The 12,165-nt window shown below is 50.1% G+C and overlaps 1 protein-coding gene across 6 annotated transcripts in view; it reads left to right on the forward strand.

Moving 5' to 3' along the window:
• Positions 1-10,652, forward strand: part of KAZN (kazrin, periplakin interacting protein) — a 205,260-nt gene extending 194,608 nt beyond the window's left edge. For all 6 annotated transcript variants that reach the window (XM_053962952.1, XM_053962954.1, XM_053962956.1 and 3 more), the window contains 6 exons: positions 6,234-6,370; positions 6,778-6,948; positions 7,231-7,420; positions 7,573-7,703; positions 7,963-8,013; positions 8,599-10,652. In XM_053962952.1, the coding sequence (XP_053818927.1) occupies positions 6,234-6,370; positions 6,778-6,948; positions 7,231-7,420; positions 7,573-7,703; positions 7,963-8,013; positions 8,599-8,766 (848 nt within the window). In that variant the 3' untranslated portion in view covers positions 8,767-10,652. The remainder of the gene's footprint in view (positions 1-6,233; positions 6,371-6,777; positions 6,949-7,230; positions 7,421-7,572; positions 7,704-7,962; positions 8,014-8,598) is intronic.
• The last annotated feature ends 1,513 nt before the right edge of the window (positions 10,653-12,165 follow it).

Here is a 12,165-nt window from a genome sequence, read left to right on the forward strand (position 1 = left end):
CAAAAGTGGAGGAAAAACGGCGCCTGGTGACTGGTTCTGCCAGGGGAGATGGATCTGCTGATGGACACCCTGGGGAAGGCATGGCTCTGTAGTGAGGAACTGCGGGATAAAGCTGTGCCAGGAGCACAGGGAAACTTGGCCACACTGTCCTGTAGTTTAGGGATCTGTGTCAGTTGTGTCCTGCAGCCAGAGCACCTCCCAAGAGCAGCTCCTCCTCACAGCCTGCATTCCTGCATCCCCAGTCCCACATCCTCACCAAAGGCTGCCCCACATCCAGCAGCAGCGCCTGCAGCGTCCCTGTGCCTGCAGCAGCCCACGATCCATGGTGGGTCCTGTGGAATGTCATTAGCAGATAAATTATATGGAAATCTGTCATCGTTGCTGGCTCTGAGCCTGGAAGTGCAGTGCAGCTGGTTCAGATGGATCTTGGCTCGCCGGGCCGTGCTGCAGAGGGAAGCGGAGAGGCTTTGCTGGTCGGGTTTGCTTTTGGGGGCTCCAGCAGTTTTTAAGAGCCTTTATTTTGCACAACCACACAGGGTTTGGTTTGTGATGGTCTCCATGGAGGGTGGGTTCATTGTCCCCCTTTGGAGATGCATTTCCAGCCCTTCCCAACAGCATTTGGCACAGGGATAAAGCTGATAAGCCTTGCTTCATCTTCTCTGTGCCGTGCTAACAAGTCCTTGCTGTGCAGGGTAGGGGCAGGGATCTGGCCCAGCACAGGGTGCTCTGCAAGAGCAACTCGACCAGTTTCTTTATTTCTGTCAGCATGTGCTTTGTGCATCTTTATTCCACTTTTTTCTGGGCTAATTCCATCTCTTGCACTTTTTTTATTCCATTAACATCCAATTAAAATCCCATAGTGCTACATCCTACCTTCCCCTCCACTTCTGCCACGGCTGGGACTCTGAATTGTGCTTCCAGCATTAGTGCAGTTATTATTTCCCCCCTCCTGGCTGGAAAGGTGTGGATGTGGTCTGGATTTCTGGTGTGGAAATCCCTGATGGGAGAAGTTGCAGACAGCTTCATTACTGCTGGTCCTGCTGCGGGCAGGGACCGTGCCCAAGCGCCTGGGGGACTTGAGGAGCCTCTTGGCTGGGTGACATCCCTGAGCATGTGGGCTGATGGCAGAAACCCCATTTCTGGGAAGGTTTATCCAATATGCTGGAGCTTGCCTGCAGGATTATCACGCGGAGAGCAAACCTGGTTTCTGTTTCCTTTTTGGATGCCAGGGTGAAAACCTCAGGCTGGCTTTCCCTGCTGCTTGGAAAGGCATGAACCAACTTCATGTCTGCTCCACAAATGGGTTGTAGCCTGCTTTTCTACCTCCCTCACCTTCAGCTCAAAGCTGTGACTCCCCAGGAATAGTATTTGGGCTGGGGAAAGCCTCCTCCAGAGATCCACAGCACCCTCAACTTGCTGCAGTGAGGGGGTGGGTAGCAAAGAAATGGGTGGACGGGTGTCCCAGTGGATGGATGACCCAGAAGATGGGGTTTGCATCAGATGGATATCCCAGAAGGATGTGTGACCTGGCAGATGGGTGTCCCAGAAGATGAGTGTCCCACTGGATGGATGTCCTGACTGATGGATTTCCCAGCCATGGACCCAGGCAAGGAAGCCATCTCCCCTATAAGGATATGGATCTCTACAGAAGACCTGTTATTCTCCTTTCAAGACCCACCTGAAGTTTTCAGAAGTCATTGATCACCTTGTTGACTGCTGGGTCAGGTTTGGGAAGCCTTTGGCTGTTACCTGGTAAATTCCCCCAAGGAGAATTGCCTCACCTAACTTTTTCATGAAATTTGACATTGAGCTCCAATTTCCTGCCTGCTCCATACCTCCACACCCCCAGGAGTGAGTGCTGGCTCTGCCTGACACCGTGGAACGTTGATGTTTTCATGTTTTCAGCATCAAGATCTTCCTGATGGTGACAGCTGCCCCGGGACCACACGTGGCTCTTTAATTGCAAAGCAAGGAGCAGCACTGTGATCCTGATTTTATGGGTTAGTCATGGTGACAGTATTGGATTTCATGGCTGCAAGGAAGAAACAGGAGAAATTAAGTAAATGTTAATGGGACAGGATGGTTTTGCACATTCCTGTTGCACGGGACATCGCTGGGGTTCCAGCCGTGCTCCCCGAGGATGCCCTTCCCTGCATGAGAAAATAAGTGTGTGATTCAGTAAGTGATAAAGTCAGCTCTGATTCTGTTCCTGGCATGAAAATTCACATTGTGTGGGGTGAAAGAAGGACTTTGAAGTGGATGGGAGTCACGGGAAGCTGCTCTTTGGAGTTCAAAGGTGTGCCGCATCTTCTGCCAGTGCCCTGGTGTGTGTCTGGCCATTGCTGTCTTATCCCAGGAGTGAAACTGGGCAGAGATGCTGCTTCTATGGTTCAAGCAGTAGTTTTTCATCTAATATCACATTATCAAGGTAGTCACACTAATTATTACTCATATGTCCTCCAAGGGAACCTCGGCCTCCACCTCACAGGGCCAAGGGTTGGATGTCAGTGATCCTTGTGGGTCCCTTCCACGTCAGGATGCTCTGTAATTGATATCTCCTTAATCAGATACTATTAATTCCAAAGAGGGAAAGCAGTATTTAGAGCAGCCCCCATCCTGGGGGGAGATGCCTGGCTTTAGGATACAGGAGCTAATTCCCAGCTGGAAGCTGTTGGATGGTGAGATCAGACTGGGGCCACGGGGTGGTGACACTTCCAGTGGTGGCATCACTGGGTGGTTCCAGCCCTGCTGCTGTCCCAGACAAGGCTGTGCCTCTCCAGTGGAGTGACTGGATTTTGGCTCCTCACGTAGAGCTGGGAATAAAAGGGGTGGATTTTGAGGGGGTGGATTTTTAATTGTTTTGGCTGCAGGAGGAGCTCAGCGTGGAGCTGGTCCCGTTACGTCTGTGTCCATCATTCTTCTCCCCAAGGACTGAGAGAGGATCGAGTGGCAGGAGGTGGGAGCTCAAATAACAAGAGAGCAGGGTGCCCTGGTGCAGGTGGGGATGGTGGTGAGGGCTGGGGGGGTTCACCCAGCTCATCCCAGCCCATCTCCCCCATCCCTTGATGCCAAGGCTGGTGCTGAGCTGCCGAGTCCAAGGGGGGCTACTGGGCCCCCCCTCTCCTTCTGCCATGTGCTTTGAGGGGAGGGGAAAATTAATAATGCAGGTAAGAGAAGTACTTTCCACTCATGGTCTGGGTTTAGGATTTCTTGCTTCTTTTCTTGGGTTTATGAAGAGGTCAGAGGTTTGTCCAGAGCCCGCTGTGCTGATGGGCTGGGGGAGTTTATTTGGATACTTGTGGGGGTTTGGGATATAGAAACCTGGCCCTGGATCATCAGATTAAAGGAAGAAGCCATTTCACCTCCTCAGATGAACCCGATAGCCAGGGAAAATCTGCTTTATCCCTCCTTGGCTGGCCATGGATTGCAAAGGCTCGTTTTCCCTGACTGAGTAATTAGCTGGGCTTGTTTGCTAAGGATGAATTAAGCTGCTGCAGCAAGTGGGGCTCAGTCCAGGAGCTGCTGGCAGCTCACTTCTGCCTCACTTTTTATTTTTCTCCTGCCTTTTTCAATTAATTTCCTATTAATTTGGCTTGGAATGAAGTTCTCAAATGACTGATAAATCTTCTTTAAGCTTAGGAGTTAATCGTTCTTGGAGGAAGGAGAGTAATAGAGGGGAGCAAAAAAAAGTGTGTTAATTTCAGCAAATCTCTCAAATATGAAATGCAGCAAATGGTAAATTGTCCTGTTGAGTTAATAGGAAAAAATCTGCTCTTTCAATACCCAAACCTCATAATCTTCTTGTAATACTGATACACTGGCATAAATATTGGTAAATATTAGTATATCAATACATATTCAACCTTGGGTGATAGTTACCCTTCTTCTAATAGTGCTTCAGAGCATTTTCTTTTTTTCTATTGGCAAATGATTAAGTGTTTTCTGTAAATCTTTAAGGGCCATGAACACTGCCACTAATTAAAGGAGTTTGTATGCTGTAGGGGACTTACTATTTAATTAAGTTCATTAGGATTCTTTTTGTTGCCTCCAGCACCAGAGATTGGCAAATGTGACTTAAACTTTTATAACGGCCTCCCAGTATCCTTGAGGAAATTAAATTTTGCATATATAGATACATATGTGTCTGTGGGGTCTGGATCTCACCCCAGTATGGTTCGGTCAACTTATCATGAATTTTTTCTTTTTTTAACAAGTTTTTAGTTCCTGTGAAAGAATTGGGCAGGGGAAGGTGGTGGTTAAATACACACAGGCAGTGGGAAAGGGATTTTTCAAAGACATGGGTGTGGTTGTGTTTGTTTTTAGAGGGTTTCTGTAGGAATTTCCTAAGATGGGAAAAAAGAAAGGGAAGTCCTGGTGTCGGAAGAGGCGGAGCTGTCCCAGGAGGAGTCATGTTCATTGAAGTGGGCGAGGAAGAATCCCAAGAGCTCCTTGTCACAGGACAATGTGAATTTTTTGCAGCATTTCCTACCTCATGTTCTGGTTTTCGGTGTTCTGGTTTATCTCCAATGCTTAATGGCAGAGTAGTTGGTCCAAGGAGTTTCATCTCTTGGATTTTAACAGATAAAAATCTCTATAGTCCAAAGCATCTCCCTCTTTCTCCACTATTTGGTCTGATTTTCTCCCCCATCTTTTTCTCCTCTCACTCGCAAACCCCCTCCTTTCCTTACAGCTCCATTCCAAGTACTTGATTTACTGCTCATCTTCCCAGCACACACTTAGAGTAAGAAATAGTCAAAAAAGTAGAGTAAAACCTGTGCACAGAAGTTCATACCCAAATAAACTTCTCGAGACTGTGGTTGTGACAAGCTGGGGTGGGACGTGGAGCTGCACAGAGCTGGACTGGGGGGGGCTGCTCTGGTTTTGGGGTCTATTCCACACTTGTGCAGGGCTGGGTGATCCCAGAATCAGCTTGTTCAGCCTGAGGGTGACTGGGGGCTTCACTGCACAGCAAATAATGGTGCTCTCCCTGCTTACAAGCAGGTGGAAATGCCTTTTGAGGGCTCCCAGCCAGAGGAGGGTGGGAGCAGAGCTCCCCTTTCAGATTGGCTCAGTCGTGGTTTCCTTGTATTTCTTACATTGTCTTTATTATCCCCACGTGTTGAGAGGAGCCCAAAGGTACCTGACGTGCAGTTTAAGCCCCAGATGAAGCGACTCATTACAGGGGGTAGAAAACACAGCGTGGGCTGAAACAGCTGCCGTGATTTCTGTAATCTGATGGAGAAAGGTTGGATGTGTGCATGGAGACAGGTCCCACTCATGATGCTGCATCATCTTCTGGCAGCTTTTCTAGTATACACAGCCCCTGGTGGCTGTGGGGTTGTTTTATTCTGGAGAGTTTTGGGGGCATTTATGATTCTTTTTATAATACAAACAACAACTTGCAAGACTCAGTGATTCAATATGATGAGTGCAGGGAGAGTTGGAGGGGCAGAGGGTGTTTCATAGCATCCCTGAGTTAGCAGCACTTGCTCAGGGTGGAAAAGCAGGAATATATAATGAAATGTTTGTGATCTGATTCCTAAACTGGGCATTATTTTGGTGGACTGGGGTGTAGCTGGAGCAGGGAGCCACAGGGCACTTCTGCAGCACTGCCAAGGACCAGGTTCACTACAGAAGTGACTGAATCTCCTCATCCTACGTGAGATTTCTGTAATTCTCCCTGCATTGCCAGCCTTTCACAGCTGTCCTGGGGTCAGTGAGCATCCCTCACTGGTGCAATGAGGAGGGAAAACCTGAAGGTTTTGTGTTCCTCTCAGGGCTATTGAAACACCCATCACGTGCCTCCGCTCCATCCCCTCATCCCAACACAGCATCCCTGAGCTGGAAGGGGACACTCAGGGAGCCGTGCCCTGGGCTCGTGGGAGCACTCTGGAATCTGCCTCGCTGCTAAAAATAAACTGGTTGTGGTTTATTTATCCTGGAAAGGGAGCAGCAGGTTTTCCTGCGCCAGGCCCCGAGCTGAGGCTGCAGTTTTGCTCCCAAACCTCCTTTTCCAAGGTCTGAGCTACCCCTTGGAGGATGGGCAGTGGTGAGGAGCCACAGTGGTGACGTGATGGGCATTTCGAGGGGTGCAGCGATGGGGGTGAATTGGGCATCTTCTCCCAGCCCAGCCCCCAGGATTGTCATTTTGGTGCTTTTTCCTTGAAAAATAAAAGAGATGGAGTCAAGGGGCTGCCATGCCTCCTATGCTGGAGTGATCCTCTCCCCCACAGCCATGAAAGCCGACCGCAAGCGCTTGAAGGGGGAGAAGACAGACCTGGTGAGCCAGATGCAGCAGCTGTACGCCACGCTGGAGAGCCGGGAGGAGCAGCTCCGGGACTTCATCCGCAACTACGAACAGCACAGGAAAGTGAGTGCAGAGCCCAGCACCGTGCTCTCGTGGCACAGAGGGCTGGCAGCAGGCTGAGTGTGAAACCTGGTCTGCAATCTGGCAAAATCCCACTAAAGCCCCAGCTGGACTCTTGCTGGGGTTGGGATGGACCACAGCAGTTTAAGGTTAAACAAATGCTGGAGGAAATAGAGGCAGACTTGGGGAATTTGATGTAATTTTAACCAAGTGCACAGTGAGCGTTTCTTTTTGGGGACCGGCTGCATTCTGGATCTCGCCAAAAAGGGTTTGATGCTCCTGCCAGCACAGGGCTCTTGTGACACCCAAGATACTGCTCGTGGTTGGGTGGTCCCCAGGGGGGTTGTGACAGAGGGGTTTTTAGTAGCAGATGGATTTTCCCTTCCTGATGGCCACCCCCGTCCCAGCAGGAGAGCGAGGACGCGGTGAAAGCCCTGGCAAAGGAGAAGGACCTCCTGGAGCGGGAGAAGTGGGAGCTGCGGCGGCAGGCCAAGGAAGCCACGGACCACGCCAGCGCCCTCCGCTCCCAGCTCGACCTGAAGGACAACCGCATGAAGGAGCTGGAGGCCGAGCTGGCCATGGTGAGCTGGATAATTTATACAGATCTGAGTGCTTGCTGCAGTGGTTGCACCGCTGCAATACTGAGAGGAAAATACTGCGTCTCTCAAAAGGAGCTTGATATCCCTGGCATGGGGAACATCACTCAAAAATAACTTGATATCTCTGAGGGGTCAGTTGGGGTCTTTGCTTGCCCAGGGGAGGGTGGGTTTGCTGTGCAGTGTGTTGCTGCCTGTTCTGCTGCTCTGGGAGATGTCCATATGCTTTTCCCACTCCATCACCACCACCTCAATGTCCTTCCCCAGGCCAAGCAGTCCCTGGCTACACTGACCAAGGACGTGCCCAAGCGCCACTCCTTGGCCATGCCGGGCGAGACGGTGCTGAACGGCAACCAGGAGTGGGTGATGCAGGCTGACCTCCCGCTGACCGCCGCCATCCGGCAGAGCCAGCAGACCCTCTACCACTCACACCCCCAGCACTCGGCGGACCGGCAAGGTGGGCACCCCACGGATGGCAGCTTCTCAGGGCCAAACCCCTTCTGGGGAGGAAGGAAGATGGTGAAAACCACTCCTCCCCAGATTTGTTTTTGGGAGCGCATCAGGGGCTTTGCTGGTGTTAATTCCCTGTTTTCCCCCCCTGCCTCGCAGCGGTCAGAGTGAGCCCCTGTCATTCCCGGCAGCCGTCCATCATCTCCGACGCCTCCGCGGCCGAAGGCGACCGGTCGTCCACTCCGAGTGACATCAACTCACCCCGGCATCGAACGCACTCGCTCTGCAACGTAAGGGCCTGCCTGCTGGGGCTTTGGTGCCCTGCTTTGGGGAGATGGGCTCTGGGCATCCTGTGGGGCCTTCACTTCCCAAAACAGCATTGGGTTTGGAGTGGGGAGCACATTGGGGCTGACCTGGAAAGCTGCTGCCCTGGGGTTTATCCCAGCCCCACTGCAGTTCAGCTGCACAAACGCTGCCTTTTGGCCTGGGGGTGCAGGGTCTTGGGCTGTATCAGGGTTGATTCAGTGGATCCATCTCCTTGTGCCATAGGGGGACAGTCCTGGACCGGTACAGAAGAACTTGCACAATCCAATCGTACAGGTAAGGCACAAATCCTCTCAAATCCCTTCCTGTGCTAGAAAGTACTTGGGGGTGATGGGTCAGAGGCATGATGACTTGGGATGAAAGGAAGTCATCCTGAATTGTAAGTCTGGGATATCTCCTATTCCCATAATTGGCCCCAAAGTCCAGGTAATGCCATAGGCATTCACTGAGTTCAGGCCTATTGCAGTGTTGATTTTTATAAGGTCCAGCCAAAGCAGTTTATTCTTCTGTATTTGGCCCTAAAACATTGGGATATTTTTGCAATCCAGACAGATACTCTGACTATTTATTCCCAGAGCTGGAATCCTGATCCAGTTGAATTATAGAGGCCAAAATCCCAGAGCTGTGGAGAGAGGGCCCAATTTCACTGCAAGTTCCACCACACAGGTTTCAGGAATATTATTGCATTTTGGTCCAGGATCTTAACAGTACTTTGGACCTGGATGAAAATATTTTGTGGGATCTGGATGCAAATACATTTTGGGACTGGGACCACATGGTCGATCATCCTTGATTGAAGCGAAGGGGCAAAATGGAAAAGGAAAAGCTGGACGCCCAAACTTGTGTGTTCTCCTCCCACAGTCTCTAGAAGACCTGGAAGACCAAAAACGGAAAAAGAAGAAAGAGAAGATGGGCTTTGGCTCCATCTCCAGGGTGTTTGCCCGGGGGAAGCAGCGCAAGTCCCTCGATCCCGGTCTCTTCGACGGGACGGCCCCCGACTACTACATCGAGGAGGACGCGGACTGGTGACGGCGCCAGAGCCTCTCCCGGCCCTGCACATGTACATATCCCACATCCCTCACCCCCGTCCCACCTGTGGACGTGTTACCTGTTGTCTTGGGAGCGATGCAGCTGTGTCGTAACTTCAGTTTTTTTCCCTTTTTTCCCTCTTTTTTTTCTTTGGTTTTTTCCATCCTGGTAACTCCTTTGTTGTCACTTCAGTTCGTCCGTTTGGGTTGGGGTTTTTTCCTTGTTTTGGGAGGTTTTTTTTTTTTTTGTTCTTTTTTCTTGTTCTTTTGACAAAACTTGAAACTTGAAGGACTGCTGTGTCTCTGTAAATACGAGAAATATTGTGCACTTTGTGCTTGTGATGTCTCTTGTCCGAAACCGCTGTTTTCCGGAGCCCAGCCTGCGGGATGTCCTCGCTTGGGGACAAAGGACCTGCCCAGCTGAGGGATCTTAGAGAGAAAACACACAAAAAAAAACAACAACAACAAGAAAATCTCCTTCGCTGTGATGTCTTCCTGGCCGAGCCCCGCGGAGGCGACCCGGGCTGGTTGTTACGCCTGCCGGTCTGGAAATAAGTGTTTTAACGTTCCTTTTTAGTTGTTTTAATTTATTTGCACAAACCCAGAGGAGCTATTCTAACTAAATTATTGCAGAAGTTTTGGGATTTTTATATTTTTCCACGTCGGTTGGGATGGGGCGGGGAGGAGGAAGGGGGTGTTTGTACTGTACTGTCCTGGGAAGTTGCTGTTGGGGGAGATTGGGGCTGTGGACCCCCCAGCCCGGGCTCCCTCAGCTGCCCCAGGAGCACTTAACGCCTTGGAAAACGCAAACCTAAACACATGCTGGGAAATCAGATGGGGGCAAGCTGGTGGGAGCTTTGCCCGCTGTTTTTCCCTGCTTTTGGGGGGTGCTCACCCTTTGCTTCAAGTAAAATGTAGGGGGATCTGGCACGAGCTGGGAGCAAGGTGATATCCCGAGATATCCCACATCCCAAGATGTTGCCCAGATAGGGCCGGCCACCCCGCTGCAGTTTGGGGTGTTACTGCCGTCGGAGGGGGCTGGGGAAATCGGTACGAGTCCCCACTAGGGAGGTTTTTCTGGCTCTGGGGTGATTTGGAAGCACAAGTGGAGCTTGTTTTTCCAAATTCCTTGGAAATGCCCCCAAACCACCCCCCGGTGCGGCAGCCGCTTCCCCTCTCCACTAACACGTGCCGCGCTCTGCTTATGCCAAGATAAGTACCTTATGCTTTAATGCTTACAGTATAATTTTAAGCTCTTAAAAAAAAAATGTATTAAGATTTATTTAATGAACTATAATAGTGTATTATTTTTCTTAATTCTGATACATGCGCCCTGGTTGAAAAAAAAAAAGGGTATTTTGTCTTAAATCACCGAACTAAACCGATGCCCTCGCGCTGTGTATTCCATTCCAAGGGATGATGCAGAGAGGCCATGGAGGGGGTGACAGAGGGACCAGCCCCCCCAGGCTCTCCTGGGGTGGCAGGGCAGGCTTTGCCCCATGGCATCTTTTCTCTGCAGAGAAGCATTTTTATGTATTTCGTTATTTTTTTAGGTTCTGTTTTGGTTTTTTTTCTGTTCTGTTCTGTTTTGGTTTTTTTTTCTTTGTTCTCCGTTTTTATAATTTAAACTCTAAACCACCAGAACAGATGAGCGATCTCCTTGTTATCAAGTAGTTTCCTTTGCATTTCAGCTTTTTTGTAAATTAGGAAGTAATTCTAAAAATTACTAAGAGGATGATTTATTTAAAAGAGAACTTTGCTAAATAGCATATGAATTATGGGTAACATTAGATTTAACTTTTCCCCCTGTGAGCGGGGGAGAATCCTTGAAGGCATGGATGCAAATATAAAATTATAAAAGATCTAAATAAAGCTTATTTTAAAGTATGGATGAACTCCATGTGGTTTAATTGGAGAGCCTGGGCGGGTGTTGGCATCTCTGTCGTGCAGGACACCCTGAGTGCCACGTGAATTTCGGGGGCTCCGGGGTGACGGGAGGATTCAGGGGAAGGCTGGGCCAGCTTTTCCCAGGACCAGCTCCCAGCCAAGTGCCTGCTCCTGGATGCAGTAATGCTGGCAGGAGGCTGGGACTGTCTGCATCTGTATGAAATGGGGATTTCAAGAGTTTAAGGTAAGTAAGGAGAGCCAGGAGATGTCCCGCTCGGATACGGAGAATCTAATGAAAAGAAGAACAGCAGACAGTGGAGAAATCAGGAAGTGTTGTGCTCCCACTGAATAAATTATTATTATCAATGTAGAGGTTGATAAATTATTATTGTTACTATCATTCAGATGACATTGGTCACCTGTAGGGCTGTGCCAGCACTTCCAGTGGGCCTGATGCCATTTTGGGGTCAATGGCTATTTTGCAGGCTGGAGCAAAGGCAACCTGAAAATGAGTTTCAAGCCCATAATCAGGGTACAGATTAAGAGATATACCTTTTCTTCTTTTTTTTTTTTTTCTGACAGAAACAGCCTCCTGGGTTTGGGAGCAGCTGCAGAGCAGGTAAGAGCCACCATAGTCTGAAATGGGGAGAGCTGGAACACAAAAAAATAGGAAAAATTCAGGAGAAGCCAGCTGGCTCTCCAACTCCATCACCTGCAGCTGGAATCCAGCATTAATGGGAGCTACAGGTGGCATTAAAGGGCAACTGCTGAGCACAGCAAACATGAGCTGGGCACAGACCATGGTGGGATTTGCTGCACTTGGAGCAGATCCCTGCTGAGATTTGATGTTGTCCTTTGTGCATAGGATGGGGTGTGGGTGCTCATCCATCCCATCTGTGCTTTTAAAAGTTTTGGGAGCTGGCAATGTGTCAGAGGGCCACACCAGTCGTGGTAAGGCTTCTGCCCTTGTGCTGTGGGAACCATGGCAGACCCTGTGTAGGGTGACATGAGTCACCTCCTGCACCCGAGCCACGGCAAGCAGAGGGGCCACGCTCCCTGTGTCTGTGATGTCCTGGGCTGAGGAGGGGCCTCTTGGTGGCTTTGTCCTCCCAACCTGCTTTTCCCTGGCAGTGGAGGCTGCAGGAGCCTCATCCCTGCTGCATCCCACATCATCCTCATCTCTGCTGCATCCCACATCATCTTCATCCCTGCTGTATCCCACATCATCCTCATCCCTGCTGTATCCCACATCATCTTCATCCCTGCTGTATCCCACATCATCCTCATCTCTGCTGCATCCCACATCATCTTCATCCCTGCTGCATCCCACATCATCCTCATCCCTGCTGTATCCCACATCATCTTCATCCCTGCTGTATCCCACATCATCCTCATCTCTGCTGCATCCCACATCATCTTCATCCCTGCTGCATCCCACATCATCCTCATCCCTGCTGCATCCCACATCATCTTCATCCCTGCTGCATCCCACATCATCCTCATCCCTGCTGCA

The sequence above is a fragment of the Vidua chalybeata genome, chromosome 22 (assembly GCF_026979565.1).
Source record: "Vidua chalybeata isolate OUT-0048 chromosome 22, bVidCha1 merged haplotype, whole genome shotgun sequence".
In the NCBI taxonomy this organism is placed as follows: Eukaryota; Metazoa; Chordata; class Aves; order Passeriformes; family Viduidae; genus Vidua; species Vidua chalybeata.